The sequence below is a fragment of the Sabethes cyaneus genome, chromosome 3 (assembly GCF_943734655.1).
Source record: "Sabethes cyaneus chromosome 3, idSabCyanKW18_F2, whole genome shotgun sequence".
Classification (NCBI taxonomy): Eukaryota; Metazoa; Arthropoda; class Insecta; order Diptera; family Culicidae; genus Sabethes; species Sabethes cyaneus.
Window position 1 is genome coordinate 175,780,050 of NC_071355.1, and position 21,093 is coordinate 175,801,142.

Here is a 21,093-nt window from a genome sequence, read left to right on the forward strand (position 1 = left end):
GAAAATTATTTTCTGTAATAGTAGCAAATTAAATTGAGAACTGCGACCTTCTGGGTTACAGAAATTATTTTGTTTTATATTAACTTTAAAACATAAAATGAGTTAAGTAAATAATAACTATCAAATTCAATTTTATCAAAAGGTTTAAGCAAAATCCGTAAACTGCCGCAAAATACGATCATCAAGACTGTAGTAGTGGCTCCACAAACTATAGCATTATGTAGTCTGTGGTGGCTTTTTTAACCCAACGCTTTTCTAGTACATAAAAAAGCAACCAACAGAAACATGTTTTGAAAGTCATTCTACGGCGCTTTTTTCCATGTGTGGACTCATTACTGCGACCAGTATAGTTCATCTATTGGAATATCGCCCGGGTGTTTGCTGTATGACCTGCACTGCATTTGTTTTTTTGCTATAATCGCTATTGAGTGAGCGATATGCTTATTTTAACCCTCTAACGGGTAAGGCCGTCTGTAGACGGCCTTTGCTTTTGGAGCTCCAGAGCCGCATACGAAATTTGTTTTGAATTGACAATATGCAAAATGTGTTCAGAACAGATTTCTTGACATTTTGATATTAATATCACAACATTCTGACTATGCATTCGAAAGTTATCATTTTTCAAAATCAAAAATTCCGAAAAATTTCGAAATTAATTAATGCGCGAATATTTCCTTTTTTACTTTTGATGAAAAAGCACATCTACAACAAAATGACTGACCTTAAAACTTTTCTATGAGTAAATTTCATGCATTATATCAATTTTGTAATGTATTTGAATTGAAAAAATATCTGGGTAGAGCGTTGGACATGAAAAACGAAATAGAGAAATTGGACTTTTTCTAACCTGGCGCTCCTCAAGATAATTATTTTTGCATGAAATTCAGAATTTAAGGTTCTTTTGAGTATACTTTCATGGTACAACAGTCATTAACTTGATCGCATCGTTTTTACGATGTTGCCCGTTAGAGGGTTAAATTGTATGCGTGCTTGCGTGTATTGGGGTTTACCCTTTCCTTCAAAGCTTGATCTACTTTACCCACTTATTCCTCGCTGCCAGCACTATCCCATATTATAGCCGTCCCTGGCGAGGACTCATTCGTACCTCTGACCAGTACACTTAACTATAGGAGGGACATTTGCACTGTCAAGAGGCTTCAGAGGGTAAATATAGAATTCAGCACGAAGGAAGGGTAAATGGAGGGGCCTGAGAATAAACCCATGCTAAAGTCACTTGATATCGAATGGCTTGATTCTACTAAGATTCGAACCCACGACCACTCGCTTATCAAAGCAGACTCGGTAACCTTGCGGCTACGGAGCCCCCCGACTACTGCGCTTACATTTTAGATAACTGTTTTAGGAAAAAAAAGTAGAAATGAGGTTTTTAAAGCAATTACTGACACAATAACATGAATAATGATAAATGATTTTCCTCGTTTTATGGTATTATAACAATTCAAGCGATTGCAGGCACAATGAGCAAAAAAAATCGAATGTTTTAAAAGGTATCTATCTATAGTCTATAACCTATTTTAGGTATTTTATCCAGATATAAAATGTTCTTGATAGGACATTAAGTGAAAAACCTAACCTCTACTGCAATCTAATGATTGATCAAAATGTATATAATATTTCTTGTGCTGTTAAAAAATGGCATTAACTTTAAAAAGTTTTGTTGTTCAATAACTACTCGAATCCAGGTTCATCGAGACCATATTTTATCGAGCACCACTTTACCACTCCTTACAACACTCATTGGTGTGTACACTGGTTTTTGTACACAAAAAGAGTTCCTGTGAGTGACTACCTTGTGTACTAAATACTTACGATTGTTACCAATACCAAATCGATCTGACAATCGACTGTGCTATATTCCTATTGTCAGTGTATCTCTATTGGTCTGCTACCAGTAACCTTCCTCACAGAGATCCAGGTGTGATCTCTTTTGTGTGTTTTAAATTTTAATAATTAAATTATACAAATAAATATCACTAGCTAGAAAGTGTTAACATAATAACATTTTAGATTATTTTCTATTGGTGAAAGTGCTTATTTTTAAAAGTTTAATTAGCATTGTTTGTCAACGTTGCAGGCCAACGTACAAAAGGTAAGTTCCGCCAATTTGCAACAAAATGGATGCCCGCTAATGTTGAATGCGCTTCCAGACTGGATTATGACCAACAACTACTACAGTCTTCCATCGCGAACAATGCCGGATCTGGTGGCTATTTTGGGCTCAGAAAATGCCAAACAACAATTTCCAAGGCACTCTGGAAATCTTGGCTACAATGTAAAACAATTTAGTAATTGTCAGGTAAAGTAAATTACCAAAGTGCTTCAATAGACTATTTATAGTTGTTTTGCACCGATTACAGACACCGTACGTTCCGCAGATGTATGGCAACTTTTATCAGAAACAACGATTTATGCCCTACCCGAATCGCATCCAAACTCAGCCTAATCAGAGCAACCATTTCCAGCAAATGTGCACTAATGTCAGCTACATAAATGGTAACGGAGTTAACGGAGCCAATGGAACGGGCAATAAGTCACTGAACTCCTCGCTTAATAGTAGCTGCTCTGACTCTGGGAAGAACTCTACATTTTACAGTGGTGGAAGTAACAGCGGTAGCAACTCTAGTAACACTAGTCAGTGTAGCACTGGTAGTAGTGGTGGCGGAGCCGGAAACGTGTATAACTACCCTTACGGACCTATGCAACCGGCGGCAATGGATACTAAGGAGATGGTCGTATTGCAAATAAGTAATCTGGATCCTTCAATCGAAGAGCACAAAATGCATCAATATCTACTGTGTCAACTAAAATCTATCACACCTGTTCTATCGTTGACCATTGAAAGTCCTTCGCTGGCGAAGGTGAAAGTCCCCTCAGCTCAAGTGAGTTCATTAATATCTCCACCGTACCTGCAAAGCCTAACTTCTCTTGAAAATTTACAGTTTGCCAAGCTGGTGGTTGCAAATCTTCACCGCAAGAAGATCGGCCATAAGCGCATGGTTGTTTCCTATATAAAAGATCCGTCATCTGCAGAATCCTCCGCTCTTCGGTGCCAGGTCGCTGGTTTGCTGAAAGATGTTCCTTTATATAGTCTACCCATCAACAAGTTTCGTGAATTGTTTCAATCACGGTTCAAATCTTCGATCAGTGTTTTAGATCTGTACCGAATGCCGGACGTGTGCACCATTACGCTGGACAAAAACGAAGAGAAGTTCATCTGCTTGCAGCCGGATGTGATCAATTCCCTGCAAAACAACCCGTTGATCGAATCGTCGCAGCACAGTGTTCCTTACTGCATATACCACTTTAAGCAGGAAAAGGAAAAGGGTTGGGCAGAGCAAGAGATCGAACCGCTGCCCAACGTTATGATGAGCATAAGCCAGCTGCAGTCAGTTATCTATTCGCTGCTTAAAACCCACAAGGATGACATTCCGGTAGCCAGCATCCTGTACTGTATCGAAAATGAGTTAAAGATGAAAATAACACCAAACGATGCCGGAGTTCCGCTGGAGCATTTGCTGTGCTGCATCAGGGGGGTACAAATCGTTAACAATAATTTCGGAATCAAAGTGCTTACTTGGTTGGATCATGAGCTTAATTCCATCAAGGATAACGATGGTGAGTAAATTGAAAGTTATTCCGTCCAAAACCGTTCGTTCCGTTCTACCTTTAAAATGAACAATTTCTAATAGATTCTTATTTCGAAAGTCTAACCTTCAGCTTAGCATTGCAATTGATGTTTAATTAAAAAGTTGGTGTAAGATTTTAGAGATATTTTGATGATACTCTAAAAATCCATTTTTGTAGTGAATTATAAGTATAGGATGGGGGTTTTGAAGCTCTATGGTTAGCGCAGTAGATCGGTCAGCTTTTACATTAGTATCCTTGGACCGATTACCGATCAATTCACGATTTTTTTCAGGCTGGAAGTTTTCTCGATTAGCACTGAGCACTTCATAATCGATATAATAGCAATCGTATTTTGTCAGAAAATTCTCGTAGTGCTTCCTTGGGCGTTTGTTCACTACCAGGATTTGTCCAACTCGCGCTACGGTCCGCTACAACTCGTATCGTAAGAGAAACTCTTCAATTCATCCCTTATCTTAGCTTTCCGAACAACGTTCAAATGACCATTCAAGCTTTATTATACTCTTCAAATGGTTTTCAACACCAAGTTTAGAAAACTGCTAATAAAACTTGGAAATTCTCACAACCAGGCATGGTTTAATCACTTTGACTCAACTTTGATTCATTTGACAATACCGTCTCAGCCAAGCAAAATTGGAAAATGTTATGTATGGTACATATGTAGAGCTAGTTATTATCTACAAAATTTCTGAATAAAGTTTTGCAGTATCTTTTGTATTTACAGTGCTACAATACTTTCCGTTGGTAGCCCAGTAACATTCATTTGCCCGTATAGCATTATAAATACAAAAGATGCAGCTTAGCTTTGTTCAGCAAAACTAGATAATTATTAGTTCTACAAGTGCTATATATAACTTTTTGAATTTGACTCGGCTGAGACGGTACTGTCAAATGAATCCAAATTGAGTCAAAGTTATCGAGCCGTCCTTGCGCTCAACATTCTGAAAGAAGTCATAAAACCATTATACTGCTAAGCGGGTCACGCTTCAGAATGTTTTCATAACCTCTTTAAAAGCTGTGTTGCGAAGCCCACACATGTGTGGTCTAATTTTCGCACACACGCGTACTAATTTTAACGAACACGCTGGCATAAGCATTCCTTACGGACTCTCGCTCTTATTTATTCATGCACTGCGACGAGTTTTTGCGTGTAAGTATTTAGCCAACAGTAGAGAACTGAACTGAGAGACTGCCCAAAGTAATTCAGTAGCTCGCGAGCATCTGTCATCATTACCAGCGACACACATTTCGTATCCTCAATGAGTGTCGTTGGCTTAATGATGCGAGTTATTGAGTGAATAAGTAACTAAGTTATAAGTATTGAGTGATATGATCAGCCTCTCAGTTCAGTTCTCTATAAGCTGCTGATTTCGATTACTAGCCAGGGCTCGCACCCCCGCCCGTGAGTAGAATCGAGGCCGAAGATGAAGAAGAAAAGAAAAAGTAATGCAAAATCTGTATTCCAGTGCCAGTGATATCAGGGTTTCGTGAAAAAAATCCGTAGTTTTATAAACTGTTTTATCACAGAAGAAAGGGTTATAATTGCGCCTCAAACTAGTTTGGTTTTAACGAAATTTTATTTGAAATTTGTGCTTCATTTAAAGGTTAGTGTGGTTAGAGTGTTTGCTGTGTAAATCAATTTCGATCTGTATTGAACGCTAACCAACACACCGGGATTAACCCTTCGTTGTTTTGGTTTATTGTCTTTTTAACGTTTGTTAGTCGATTTTCGTTCCCTTACATCTATCTTTCTAGTTTTCTAGCTTTTTAACAACTTTGCATCGCCCTTTATCTGTTTTCAGCTGTTTGTTATGATTTTTTATCATCTTTTGTAGCGTTTTTGGTCTGATGGAGTCGTCATTTGTAATCATTTTTGACTTTTCTTACCGCGATTTCGCTGTCTTTTTATTATCCGTTTTAGTGATACTGACTTTTTCGCGGTCAAACGTAAACTCTATTTCGATTAAAGCAGAGGAGCGTTTCAATCTCGTATTACAAATAATAACCGTCACCGGGGGAGCATATGTGTGCGAAAGATGTAATGCTTGGACTGGTAGGGACAAAACTAGATCTGAGACTAATCAATACATGGGTGGTGTATAGTTTATATGCGTAAAGCACTCGAGTACTAATCGAGAAATTGTGGGTTGGAGTCCCACTGCCACAAACTAAACCCAATATATTTTTAGCCGAAGATCGAAACTTACCCAGTCTAACATTTTTCGCACCAAACGCTCCTCTGCTTTAATCAAAATGTCTTTTTATTGTTTTTTCATTGCGTTTTCTGCATCTATTTATAGTCTCTCCATTGTTTCGTACTATATTTTTCTTGGCATTTTTATCGCCTTTGTTGCGTTTTTTGACATCTTTCTGACGTATGTATATTCGCCATCTTTTGTCGTCTCTGGTTTTTCTTCATCGTCTTTTCGCCTACTTGTCTTCACTTCTTCGTCATTATTCCGTCGTCTTTTCACTGTCTATTCGTTGTCTGTTCGTTGTCTGTTTTTTTTGTTTATTTACAGTCTTTTTCGTTCTTTCATCGTCTTTTCGTCGATAAGACGTTGTTTATTCGTCATATTATCGTTGCCTTTTCGCCGTTCATTGTCATCTGTTTGTTGCATTCTCTGGTCGTCGTCTCTTTGTGATCTCTACGTTATATTTTTGTTGTCTTTTCGTGGTCTTTTTGCCATTTTTTTATTGTATTTTCGTCGTTTTTGACGGCATTTTTGGTCGCTTGTTTTCGGCAGCTTCTTGGCGTTTTTTGTTCCTATTTAGACGTCTTTTCGTTGTAATTTTGCAGCATTTTCTTCTTTTTTTTTGTCGTGGTTTTTGTAACTAAATTAAACTTTTAACCACAGACTAATTGGCGTAACACTGAAGCCTCATTTCATCGCCAATAAAAACGATCATGTCGAATGTTCACTTAAGCCAAGACTCAAACAACAATCGTTGCGCGAGCACGCCGCTCGCTTGCACTGGCGCTGTTGTCAGATAACATACAAGTAAATTTATAGCATTGCTAAATTTATAGCAAGCTGCTTTGCGTAGCGCGAAGACTGCACCAGGTGATGTTAGTGTTTTTTCCAAGTTTTAGGGGTGTCATTGAAACAATGTTTTGTATGTTTTGTATGTTTTGTTAGAAAATTTGTTCGAAGTGTTACGTCTGTTAGTCTGTGTTTTAACCTTTTCCGTAAAATTTATGAAAATCCGTGGATATTAGGAAGAGCGAAAGGAAAGGAGGGGGGGGGGTGGATATTGGTAGCTATGCTTAACAAGTAGTCATTTTGACTCTTACCGTTTGTTCAATGCTGGAAGGTGCATGAGTCGAACCAAGCTATAATCTGAGATTATAACCGGTTTCGAACCAACAACACCCGCCAGGGCATGTGATTCGCTGGTACTTGTACCTTTGAACCGTAGCTACCAATATCCCCCCCCTCCTTTCCTTTCCGCTCTTTCCCTCCTTCACCAGAAAATATTCATTTCTTTCCCCTATCGTCCCTTCATCAATTGTAAAACCATCGTTTCAAAAAAAAAATAGCTATAATTTGTTTTGGACGAATTGATTCACACTTGCATCACGGTTCACGGTTAAAATTCATCAATTTCAGATGCCTCCTCGGTTAACCTTCGCTATATGCCAAAAAGCCCCAGCAACGATTTCCTGCAGCAGATTTCACGTGAGGTTGTCGAGCTGATCAAGATGTCTCCGAAGTCGACAATGAAATTTACCCGCTTCATTCCGGCCTATCATAATCACTTCGGAAAGCAATGTCGTGTAGCCGACTATGGCTACACCCGGCTGATCGAACTGTTTGAAGCCCTTTCTCCGGTAGTTCAAGTGATGGGGGATGGCGAAAACCGTCAGATTACGCTTACGCATCGTACCCAGATACGGCGTTTTACCGGTGATCTGTTGAAAATACTGCGAACACAGGTGACCAAGTCAATTCTGTTGTCGCAATTGCCGATCATATTTTCGCAGGCTCAGAATAGGATTTTCGATGTCACGGACTATGGGGTGTGCGATATCTTTGACATCATAGATGGATTGGTGTACAACAATTCGATTGTGACTAAAGTGTACAACGAAACGGATGTCCTGATATCGATCGTGAAGCGGAAACAAACGCCTATGGAACTGGAAAAGACGTGCATCTTTGCTGGAGAAGTGGTTGAACTGTTCAAAAACGCACCGCAGTATTCGATTTTGTTTAAAAAATTTGTCAGATCTTATCACTATCATTTTGGGTACCAGTGCCGATTGAGTGATTACGGTCTGATGAAGTTAGCGGATCTATTGGAGGCTATATCCGGAGTAGTTGAGGTGAATAATGATTTTAAAATTTCGTTGGTTTAGGTTTCGAAGAATTTTTAACATTTTTTGTTTAAGATGGAACAAAGCAATGATGAGGACAGAAAAATATTCCTGAATAATCGTATGGCGAAACGTATTTTTGCTGAACAAGTGCAAGACATCATCAAACATTGCTGTGGAAATAGTACATCGATGATTCGTTTGAGTGAGATACTCAATTTTCATAAAAGTAAATACGGCTACCAGCTTCAACCATGTTGCCTAGGATTTTCCAACATGTACGATGCCTTCAAGGCCCTTCCCTATATGGAAATCTATGAGTCCGGCAATGACTGCATCGTAATATCACATATGGAAGATCCGGTGTTCCGAATGCGATCCTACGCTGCCTGCGTGTGTATTTTGGACTCCAATAGAGATCGCATGCCGCTCGGTGATTTTCTCCGAATCTACTTGACCAAATTTAAGGAAAACTTGTCTGAGAAACAAATTTTTGCCATGAAGCATGCTATAACGGTGAGGCTATTTCTGAAAATCAACTGTCCCTTGAGACTGATATTTCGCTTAATCTCTTTGCATGCTTTCTTCTTGCCTGTGGCCGCTTGGATATAGATTGAATTAGAGAAGGGAAACCAAACTGTGACGCTGACAGCGATGATGAAGTTTATCGTTCGCATCATACAGGTGCTCAAGCAGCGAAGCCCTATGAATGTGATGGATCTAAAGCATGCTCTAAATATGTCGCTTGGCACGTGTTTTGAGTTTGGTAAGTATGGTTGCCTTCCTTCGAAAGGACAATGAATAATTGCCTATTCAGCAGAGCCAATACTGGTTTCTATATGGTCTAGCAATAAATGTTGTTGACTTTTTTTTCACTCCTTCCTTCTTTACTTACAGGCTATCCCAATATATCTTCGCTTATTGGTGCTTTTCCAGACATATTTGTCGCCAGTAACAATTACGTTCATGAAAGAACTGACATTGAACTGAATCGTGACTGCATTTGTAAGTCTTTATTAGAAAAACACCAGCACCATTAGTTATGTTTGACATTGCTTATTTGGCAAATAATTGTCAAATATTAAATGAACATACTTTTGGTTTATTAATTAAAATATTGAATAGTAACTGGTACCTGAATTTATTGAATTTTCCATTCCAGTGATCAAGGGCTGTTACTTTTGCGATGAAAAATCCTCCCCGGTAAAGGATAGGATGAGCGTAACCGCAACTAACAGTTCCACTCCGGCGAGCAGTAAAACGCTTGTAAACGAGCAAAAATTATCCTCCGCTTCGATGACTAATGATTTCAGAAATTTGTTCTATAGTCACCAGGAGGCAATTGCTCAGCATCAGATGCTCCAACAGCAGCAACAGATTCAGAAACCTCTCCAACCATTACATCCTTCACAGCAGGTGAACCATCAACCACCGGTTCCGTTTTATCCTAACAACCGTTTCAACACTCCCATGTTGAACGGAAACTATAATATGGCAGCGATGGGTCCTTCTGCTACGGCTTCTTCGGCATCTTCTGTAGCCCCGGCACCCGCCGACATGATGGCTAGCCATAATCAGTCACTGATTATGAAAAACCACAATAAGGAGAACCTATACCATGGTTACGATGAAATGCCACAATTGCGATTACAGCAGCAGTTCCAACAGATACAACATCCTCCACAGCAAACCGCTAACGCGCAAGTAAAATTCACTGCTATGAGCGCGAATATGTGTGCCACTTCCGGTAACGCTGCAGCGATGGCCGTGAATATGTCCGGAACAGGTCGAGAACAGTCACAACTCACGGGTAGTTCAGCAATGTCAGTGTCGTTGGCTGCTACCGCAAGTGTCTTGCAGAACTCTACGAGCAAATTATATGAACGTAGACAACAATCAACAGCAAATTTACAATATCTTAATTGTAATAGCATGGGATACGGACTTTTGTCGGAGTTCTACGAGCCACCGAAACCGGACACACCACCATCGCGGGTTAGTTGAATTTAATGACATTAATATATATGACAGGTATATTTTGAAATTTGGCTAATATTCAGCTATGTAGCAGAAGCTTTAGTTTATTCTTTCAAATTCAAACTTTCTAGTTAGTTTCCAAATCTGGTACATTGCTTGACCATAGCCACTAACAACTTACCCTCTAAATGTTTTCTTAGAACGTCCCCTACTGGATTGATCCGATCTGGACCAGCGATTCGACTCCAGTCGCCGAAAAGGAGCAATCAGTGGCTATCACTGATGAACTCGTACGTATCACCTTTTCACGTGGCACCTATAATGAAGGACACGCTTCCCATTGTGAAATCATTCTCATATCCTTGTTTTGCTTTATTTCACAGCTTAACATTCCGCTGCCACAGCTAAAGACGTACAACAAGCTGCCGATCCTTTTAACCCCTTATGTTCTATCGCTGACCAACAGCTCGTCCTTTTCGTTTGATATCGATAAATCTAAACAGATTTAAATGATGTCCCTTTGGCCCTTTCGGATCAACGATACCGGGACCGAACGAAGGTGGAGCTGAACAAGACTAGCCTCGTTTAGAAAAAAGGACATTATTTTCTTTCTCAATCGAACCGATTGCCGTCAACGGCACTGTTCCATGTGTCATCGCTTATGTCTACTCTCCTGATGGACTTGATGTTTTATTTGACATGTTGAGCATTCTGTACTGTCGTAGGTGTCAATTTATGATCCGTTAATGAGGTTAACATTTTTTTAAGGTAGATTGTTTAGTAGTTGATGATATCATGATTATTATTATTATTATTATTCTAATATTGTTATTTAAAGAGTAGAGTAATTTATTTCAATTGGTGAGGAGAAAAGGAAGGAAAAATTAAATTGTGCCCTGCTGCAGCATGTATCGAAGCTGAGGCAATTTTGAAAAAATGATCTTATTTATGGTATAACGTTATAATGTTAATTAAAATTAATGATAGCAAGGATATTTAAAGTATAAGAAGAAATTTAGGACACAGTTTTAAAATTGATGTGTGAAGGAAAAACGGTTTGCATGGTAATTCGATTTTAGGTCGATGGAAGACTATGTATAAATGATCGAAATGTTTCCAGTAAAGATACTTTTTATGTTGATACAATGTGCGGTCATGAATGTTTGTAAATATGTAAACCGTTCAATAAATTGAGTTTATAAATTTGCATGCATCTATAAAAATTTGTTTTAGTTGAAAGATGGTAAAATGCGATAATTTCCAATTCGAAACGTTCAAACAGGTGGTGTTTCATTAGCTTGCCACAAAATCGCGCTAGTGTTCAAGCAATCTTTGTTCCGTTTTAATATATGAATCAATTTTTAAGTGAGCCTGAGTCTGAATGCCACCATGTCTCCCAGACTTTGAATCAATATTACGTGTTTTGGGCCACATTTATAAATTTGGAGAATTACAAGACCAGAGCTACTAACCTGACTATTTGGTATTTTGGTACAAGTTTGATAAGTATCGAACTACCAGACCATTATCATAAGTATCAAACTTGTACCAAAATCTGCAAAAATAATGGAATAATTCGAGTGTTCACCACTACTGGTACTACCATTACTGCTGAAGTCTACCCTACCTGTCTCTCTTAGTCAACCTTCAATGACCAGAATGCAGAAGACCAACTGGAAGATACAGAAATGTATGGAAATCAACTCAAATTAGCGTGCTAAATATGTTTTAAATTTGTAACTCCAGTGTTCTCTTTAAAATTGAACGGGCTGTAGATTCAGTCCATGTTAGTCCAGATCCTTTCAGCCCAGATAGAATGTTTTCAGTACTTATTCAAAAGTGCAAATCGGCAATAATTGCTGCTTCAGTAAAATTGTTTAGATCAAGTTTTGAACTGTATTTTGTATTCCAAAAATGTGGAGGAAAGTCAGGGCAATATTTATACCAAAAGCAAATAAAAAAGACAAATCTTCTCCCAAATCATTTAGACCCATTAGTCTCTCGTCAATATTCTTGAAATTAATAGAAAAACTGATCGATGAACTAAGAACAATTTGGTTATCAATCGGGCAAATCAACAGCTCTTCACAACCCATATAAAACAACCAAAGTTATCTGTTTTAAAAATACTCTTTTCAGTGACGTATTTTAATTTTATCAATTTAAAATGCATTGCAGCTTCCATTTGCGGCCGGCATACTGAAAATGGAAAGGAAACTGAATTCTAAATTGCTACATTGTAAAACGAAAAATTGCGTTTAAATTTCACGAAAACGTGTATAGGTCATTGCCATCAACCTCCCAAGATGAGCCATAAGAAAATTTAGAAAACTGTGAGAACTTGTGCATTATTAGTGATTTTGCGTAAAACATCATCCCTTCTAGGGTACGAAGACGATGGTTTTATTTTGTAAAGAATGAATATTTGTGGTTACTTCTCCAAGAAAATTTTGGTATTACGAGCTGTGTATAATATAATCTTTCACCCCAGCGCCACTGTATAACACACTTGTATTCATTTACCTGGTCTGAAACTTGAGGGGTTTGCCGAACTGAAACAATTGTCGATGTCGTGCGTGACCCACCACGATTTGCGGTGCGGTGCAGTGGTGATGCTGTTCTCTCCAGGAATATTTGTAGATAGGTACATACAAAGAACTGATGCTACTGAGGCAGCATATGGTCGAAGGCTCAGAAACCACAATTGCCGAACAATAGAACAATCCTTCTAATGGAGCCGGAAATGGGTCCTACGGAGCAGTAGTGCTGGGGGAAAAAAGGAAACTTCTTTTCAACGGCAGCTGAATGCAACATCTGCCGATTATTGTAATGATAACGTTGCACTCTGCGGAATGCTACTGCTGCAGCAGTTCACATGAAAATGCAGCAAAGATCAGTTATGTCAATGTAACTGGCCACATGGGATATTGTTTATGATTTTTGTTACGCAATAGTATGTATATTGAAAAGAGTTTTCCAGTTGGATATTGTTGCTTGGAAACAGGAAATCCAATTAACGATGTACATTATTAGAAAGGCAAAGAAGTAACACAAAGCGACCCTGTGCGCGTGAGAAACATGCACGTACGAGTATGCATTGATTATATGTTAGACATGAAATACTTTAATAATTGAATTTGTTTTGAAAAAAAAAGTTAGGCGATAAGTTCAGTTTAGGAATATGCGAAGCAACTTTAACAGCAACACTAACGGGACTTGAATACAAAATAGGAAACTCACTTATTGGCAAACTAAATATAACATCACATGTATTTTTCGACCGAATGTACTTGTTTAAACAATTCTTCGTTAGCAGGGATCGTCTTGATAAATTCTTCACAATTTATAAATAAATTCTATCTTACATAGGGACACTTCTTAAGGGAATAAAAACACCCTTGATTTTCCTACTAATTTTCGTACATGTCAGACTACACGTTTCCAATTATTTTTTGGCAAACTCTGGATGGATTCCATACTTATCGTTTCTAACCATTAACAAATAGTAAAGTAAGACTTATTATCTTCCAAATCAGCTATGCGATTAAGTACTATTTCTACAGTTAGTCAGAAAGTTAAAAAATCTGCGTTTGTTGTAACGCCACGCAGTGTTATTCCTCAAAGAAGTATGCTGATTAAATCCATCTAAATCAATAGCCTAAGTTCTAACGAAAAGCATAAATTTCTTTAAAAAAAAGTTTACTATCGTCTCGGAATCTATAGTGATATTTGACATCATAGTAGTGAAAAACTCATTGAGACCGGAATTTCAACCATGATTATTGGGGCGAAGCAAATATCGGTTGAAAGCCCCATTAAAAAAGTAAATAAATAGGTAAATATTATAAAAGCTCATCTCACACATGGTTATCTCTCGCTATTATTCGCAATGTTTCTGTTGCTATGCAATGTGAACCAAATTCAGCTGTGAACATTTGTTTTCTTTTTTCAAAACCAGCTGACACCATGGGAGACAACTTCAGCAGCGAAAAAATGCCGCACGTTTTCATGAAATGTATCGCAAACATAAAGTAAGGTAGCATAATATGCCCCCCTTAAGAATAAATCAATATATCTCAAACAGGCTTCCCAAGAATAACGTGACAATTACGAATATATGTTACTTTTTGAGCTGAAAATCAATTGCAACTATTTACTTCCTTTAATATTGTGGAATAAAAATGCTAGGAATTATTTGAAAACAGCGTCTAAAATTTGGGTTTGACGTTTGTGCGGACAATATGCCCCAGCTGCAGTATAATACGCTCCACGTTGTGTTTCGACTATTTGTGAGATTGATATGCCTACACTATTTTGTGGAAAGTTAAACTTTTTTAGATGTTTTCAAATCATTGTGTTTTCACCAGTGTTGGGCACCGCTAATTCGCTAATTCGCTAACCGACTAATCGAGAAACGCTAGTTATAGTTTACAATTTATACTCAGACTAGCCGCATTTTTGCTGGGCCATGATTGCAAATAAAGTGCTGCTGTTTATTTGAAAATTAACAAACTGTAAAGTATTTTATCCATTATAATAGGTTTTGATCTTAGGTAAATTAAGAAAAGTTATGTAATAAATGTAAATTACAAATAATTTGTACAGCGATAGATTACAATGCAAGTTGTTGCGATATGTTCAAAAATAAACAGTAACTGGTAATTTGCAGTTTGCGATTAGTGATTAGCGAAATTTCCACGATTATCGAGCAAATTGCATCGGTTAGCGAATTAGCGAATTAGCGGTGCCCAACACTGGTTTTCACATCAAATAAACCTAGTTTAACGTAGAAAGTTTAACCTAGAAACGACCTAGAAATTACATCGGAAGCTGTTAGAAGACAAATTTATTTTTCTTTTGGGTTGATAGCTAGTGACAACTATCAAACTTGCATAGCAGGCTGGTTTCATCGAGTTTTAAGGTTTCTCGTTAGTTTTGCATTTCAATTTATGCTAGTTTGCGAATAAACGAACTAGGGCGTATTGACCACCTAGGCACATTATACACATGTCCCCTATTTGCGATATTTACGATTTTCTTGTGCGAGAATCGGCATTTTCATAACGAGAAAGAGAAAAGTCCAACAAAGAATTATATAAACATGTCATTAGAGTATGTGTTTAGTGTAACTGCTATATTTATAGAAAGTAATTCTGTATTTCCTTTAAATTCTCACTATTTTATATTTATTTTTCATGCCTTGTTGCATATCAGTAATTCTCGCTGAAACGGACCACTACTGAAAATGGTTAAAAAAAGAAAAATGCACTTTTAATACCTCGAAACAGTGGATCCCCCCGTTCACCAATGGGCGGATAGTTTGAAAAAATTGATCTTTTACCGAACCTTGCGATCTATGTCATGTGATATTTTCTAATTTTGCAATACAACAACTAACATATGGTACAATTCTGCAAAATTTTTTGGCGGCCATATTGGATTTTATCAAAACATCGCCGTTTTCGCCGTGAGCCCCCCGACCGATTTTAACTTCAAGTCCACCATTGGAAAGCTGAAAAAAATGCTATAAGAAACGGATTATTTACCTAATTGTAAAAATCATATTGCATGAACCAAACGAGCAAACAGCTTCTTATGAAAATCTCAGTAAATTTTCTTTAGTATATTCACCAATGGATTGCCGATGGTTCTAAAGATAGTTCGTCTCTTGCTGCTCCTAGAGAAAAAAATGGAAATTATCACAGAAGAAAACGTGACAAAAACCGGACAAACAGGTTAGAGATAGGCGATAAATAAAAGATAGAAAAAGACGAAAAACTGGCATAAAAAAAACGAAAGAAAAATCGTGACACGATGGGGTAGAAAACGATACGTAAAAAGAGAAAATGTAGAAAAGTAAAAAACGGGAAAAAAGGAACACAAGGCAAAAAAAGAAGAAATGAAAAATCAAGGAAAAACAAATGACAAGACATATGAGAAAAAAGAAAGAAAAACGAGAAAGAAAATGAGGACAAACTGGACATAAAAGAAGAAAAAACAAAACAAAAAGAAAATAAAAAAACGGGATAGAAAAAGAGGAACAGAAAAGTAGAAAATACGGAAGCAGGAAAATCGAGGAACAAGAACAGAAAAAAATCAAAAAGGAGGAGAGAAAACGGAAGACAAACGGAATTAAACAAAAAAAACAGAATGTGACAGAAAAGGAAAAAAAACCAAGACATAATAATAGAAAGAAAGGTACGGACGAAAGCAAAAAAATAGAAAAGTAGTTAAAGGGATAGAAAACAAAAAAGACTGGAAGAAGACGAACGGGTTTGTAAATGGAAGAAAACCAACGAAAACTGAACAAAAAAGAGAAAAACAATAGAAAAATCAGACTGACATGGACGAAAAACGTGACAGGAAAAGAACATAAAAAGGAAATAGCAAGTAGAAAAAGGAAAAAACGAAATGAAAGGAATACGAGACAAATGGAGTGAAAAGGGAATAGAAAAAGAAAATAACATGACAGAAAAGGTGGGAAAGAAATAAGGTGAAAACAAGACAAAATGTAAACGGAATAAAAAACAACAGAAACCCAAAAGAAAGAGAATAAGGGTGAGAAAAAAGGAAATCAATAAAAACGGAACAAGGTAAACAGGAAAAAAGGTTAAACGAGATATAAAAGAAGAAAATGGATCAGAAAAAAAAGAAAAGAATAATAGGAAAAACGGGCTGAAGAAAAGGGTAAAACCGGAAAAGAGAAAAACGGAAGGAAAAGAAGAAAAGTCAAAGTAAAAACCACGAAAAGCTACAGACAAGAAGAAAACTAGGAACAAAAAGTAGAAAAACAGGAATGAAAAAGAAAAACCCGATTTAATCCACCTAGTGGTGAAAGGAACCTTTGTTATACGGTCTTACTTGCTATTTGAGATAGAAATCGACACGTCTTCGAAACATAATTCATCTATTGGTTATCGTTGCGTAGTGCGTAGGTTTACATAAAATTTTCGAAAATTGAATAAGTTTACAAAATTTGAACAAAATAGGAACACTTTTAAATTTTGATAGATCCTTTTTTCATGAAATTGCCGAGTAAGGATAAGTAAGATGTTATTAATCTGAGTAAGTACAAATAAAAGTAAGTTGTAAGTGGAAATCTTATCCTTTAGCATATACTGTCTAGTAAAGGTCTAGTTTATAGGTTTTTGAACTATGCATAGTTTCCTGTAATGCCATTCTATTTGAATCACATCAATAGAGTTTTCATGAATAATTTTCATCAATTTTTATTAACTCACGCTGTAGTATTTTATACAACACGTGTAGGTTTTTCAACGCCATATTGTTATAAAGTTACCGTTGTTTAACTAATGTATATTCTTCAACAAACTTATTATGAGCAAAATATCATAATTATTCAATGCAATAATAATTTAAATTGGTGGGAAAATTTATGCAGCAAAACTATCAGCAAATGTAAAATGTTTAAAATGTATCCGTCTGCTGGTAGTCGAGTAATTCGGAGTCAAAATTAGGGTATTTTTTAGAATCAAAGTTCTACAGATCCTAAACAAACAAACATAGAGGTATACTATTTCCAACAAAGTTGTGTATTTTTAATATTTGTACTATTTTGTAGTTCATGAAAAAGTCATACAACAATTACAAAAAGAGCAAAAATAGAAAAACTGATTTTACAAATTCATATACAATAAATAAGATATTTCTATCTTCGCTCCAGAGATAGAAAGTTACTGTCTTTAGCAAAATTTCTTGTAATAATATGCTCTATAACTTTGTAGAACACATCAATGTGTTATATTGACACTGAAGAAAAACAATTTTTTTATTTCACTTTTAGGGGGATTAATCAAAATTTAAATTCTACCAGACGATAGAGCTTTCAATTTCAAGAAACTCTTACAAAGGTTCGATGTACCTAAAACCAAGTTTTCCCGGTCAAAACTCTAGTGCACACGTTTTCTATGGTTTGGGGCTATTTTGCGCGCGAGTAACTGTGTTGCAAAAGTTGGCGCGAGTGTTCGAGGGTTAATATCTTTTAACCGGTAAAACCAATTCTTATGCAATTTTGCATATATATTCTTAGTGTCAAAACCTCTCGTTTGATATTAAAATAATTGAAATTAGGTAAATTATCTTGGTTAAAATCATTATAAATTATTGTTAATTTTGGTGTGGTGTATACGGTTGCTCATAACTTTCAAATTAAACGTCCAATCAAAAAACCATTCAATAGTGATCTATTAGGATATATTATCTTCCAAATGAGACTAATAGCGCATAAATCGGTTTGGCCATCTCTAAGAAACAGGCGATAATTATTACCTTGTCAAAACAGGTTTTTTAAGCATAACTTTTAAACTACTTGTTTGTTTTCAATTAAAAATTGCTGAACAATTTAGCTTTAATAAGGGCTTTCATTTGATACTAAGATCGTTGAAATCGGTCATGTAGTTTCGAAGAAACCCGTGTCACGTATTTTTCACATTTTTGCTTATAACTTTTAAACGAAACGTCGTATCACGAAACAACTCAATAGTGATCTACTAGACAATAACACCTTTCAAACAAAAGTAATAGCGAACCATTCGGTTCAGCCATCTCTGAGAAACAGGCGATAGAAAAAATCATTACATACATACACACACACACACACACACACACAGACATTGCTCAAATCGTCGAACCCTATCGATTGGTATATGTGACTTGGCCCTCCGGGCCTCGGATCAATTTCATGTTTTTCGACCAATTTTTAAACCTTTGTTATAGTATAACAAAGGTAAAAAAAGGAGCAGAAAAGAGGTAAAACGTGTGAGAGAGTAAGACGATATATGTCAGTACTAATTTCAAGTAAAACGTCGTGTTTAATTTCGTTTCTATGTCCAAATTTAAGTCTAATTGTATTTTTAATCCAAAGTTAAATTCTGATTTCAAGTCCAATTTCTAGTAAAATTTTTCCAAAGTTCGGAGTTTTCAATCTAATCCCCGGATAATATGATTACTCGTTTTTCCAGGCTAAACATACTTATATAAGGTCGGATCCATCATTTTTTGTTTATGTCTGATAGCCAAGCTAGTGCTTATTAGACCGATTGGAGCCATATAGCGTTCTTTAGACCAATCTATTTAGTAATGGTGTCGAATTTTCCAGTAGAATGACTACGTATTATTACTGTGTCCTAGAGCCTAGCTCTTTTACAATTAAATATTTATGCCTGCTTCGATACTCTTAGGCGATTTCGAATAATTGGTGGTCTTAGCAGTCACCTTTCCTTGCGAAAATTAATCTTCATTTCTACAAGTTTTCGTTATTTCGTAAATTCCCGTAAAGTTCGCTGAAATTTCTATTCAGAGTAGTTGTACGTGAATTTTCCTGAGAAAAAAAAATGCTTCAGGTTCAAATAGTTGTCATTGACTTTAAAAAACTCAATAGCAGTTTTTATGCTCAAAATAATAATATTTGAATCTAAACACAACTCATACATTTTTCTTAGGAAAAATTTGTCAGTAAATTTAAATCAAAATACCTACGTTGAACAGTAAAACCAGCTGCACAAAAAAAAGCTTTTTATCTAGGAAATGTAGAGAATGGGTTTGGCAGAATGTACTCATTAACTACGACACGAATCGACTCGATACGAAAAAAATATAAACACACTAGAAGCGCAAGTGAATGAAAAAAAACCTTTTTAAAAATTACTTTACCATCTGTTTGTGAAATATTCGAAGAATTGCCGGACTATTTTCGATATTCATACATGTTTCCATTAAACAAACTGAGTTTTGACTGAAGTTGTGCCCAGTATCCCAGTTCCCCAGTGAAATTTCCAATATCGTCAGTTCATCAGCTCTGCGACGACAGCCGAATTAACCCCGATCAAAGGTCTGTATTTGACGGGATCGAAAGGAACAGATTCATTACACCATGAAATCAGACCAAATCTTTATAAGAATAACAACAACAGTGAAGCGAATATTAAATATACTGGAATCTAGAACACAAATATTACAGAAATATATTGCTATTCTGTAAGTAATTTTTAATCAAGACATTGACAATTACAAAAATTTTGTAAAGATCAAACCAATTGAGCATTTCTATACTTTAACTAAAAAACATCAGCAAGCGTCCACAACATCCTATATACATAGTGCAAAGAAATTAACCATATGAACAGAAAATTGTCGTTTTATTCTGTTGATTTGTTCCATCTGATCTGTATTACCCAGAGTTTATATTGAATGATTTTTTTAAAAGAGAGTGGGGTTCGTGCGCCGCTTTGGACATACTTTGTCATCCTTGTTAAATATTTGAACGCATTAAATAAGGATTAAAGTTTTAAAATATTTTTGAAATAACAATAGTCGTTGTAAGAATAAGAATAGATCATACTTATAGGTAGATTATTTTAGATTCCTTTGCATTTAGTGTAGATTTTTCTTAATGTACTTATGAAATAATTTTGTTAAACACAAGATAAGGTGTAAAATAAAATGAGACCTTTATTGAGCATCTTTCATCACTTCACAGTAGAAAATTACCGATTTTGACCTTAAGACTAGATTTGGCTTCGTTTAGAGTTGGTGGTTGCATTTTGAGCCCCGAACCTTTCCGTAGCGTTTGTGCAATTACAGGAAATTCACTTCATATTCATAGCTTTCTATATTCACTTCATCACCGTTCCGATCATGATTGCTGTTGTTGTCATTGTTGTTGCTATCACTGGTGACGGTAATAGTGCCAGTGTTAAATAAACTATAGGCGGTAGCATCAGTTCCTCTCTCCAGTAGATCACTCAAGGCATTAATGTAGGTTTGTGCCATCTGCAAAGTCTCAAATTTGGACAGCTTGTGATCCGGTCCAAGTGTAGGAACAATTTCTCGAAGACGATCGAAGGCGACATTCAAACTGTTCATTCGTTTACGTTCTCTTGCATTAGCTGCCAGACGTCGCTTCCTTAAAACGGTTGGGCTGGGAGGTGTTGTAGGTTTTTCCGCCGAAGCCTTCAACTCTGATTTGGGAATTTTACTGTTTCGTCGATTGGCACTGGCACGTTTATTTTTGCTACTGATCCCTTGAATGGGATGTTTATTTACTTCACTTGTTAAGTCGGGAACTTCTATTTGATGACTTTCGACTTCCATCAACCGCTGATCCAGATAGT

At 36.5% G+C, this 21,093-nt stretch overlaps 1 protein-coding gene across 1 annotated transcript; it reads left to right on the top strand.

The window, feature by feature from the left end:
* Positions 1 to 2,176: 2,176 nt before the first annotated feature.
* LOC128743524 (meiosis regulator and mRNA stability factor 1) lies at positions 2,177 to 10,470 on the top strand. Its single transcript, XM_053840120.1, has 10 exons — positions 2,177 to 2,317; positions 2,379 to 2,900; positions 2,961 to 3,636; positions 7,278 to 7,993; positions 8,060 to 8,500; positions 8,597 to 8,750; positions 8,882 to 8,989; positions 9,147 to 9,979; positions 10,162 to 10,251; positions 10,345 to 10,470. Exons 1-10 carry the CDS (start codon positions 2,177 to 2,179, stop codon positions 10,468 to 10,470), a joined length of 3,807 nt encoding a protein of 1,268 aa, XP_053696095.1.
* Positions 10,471 to 21,093: the final 10,623 nt, after the last annotated feature.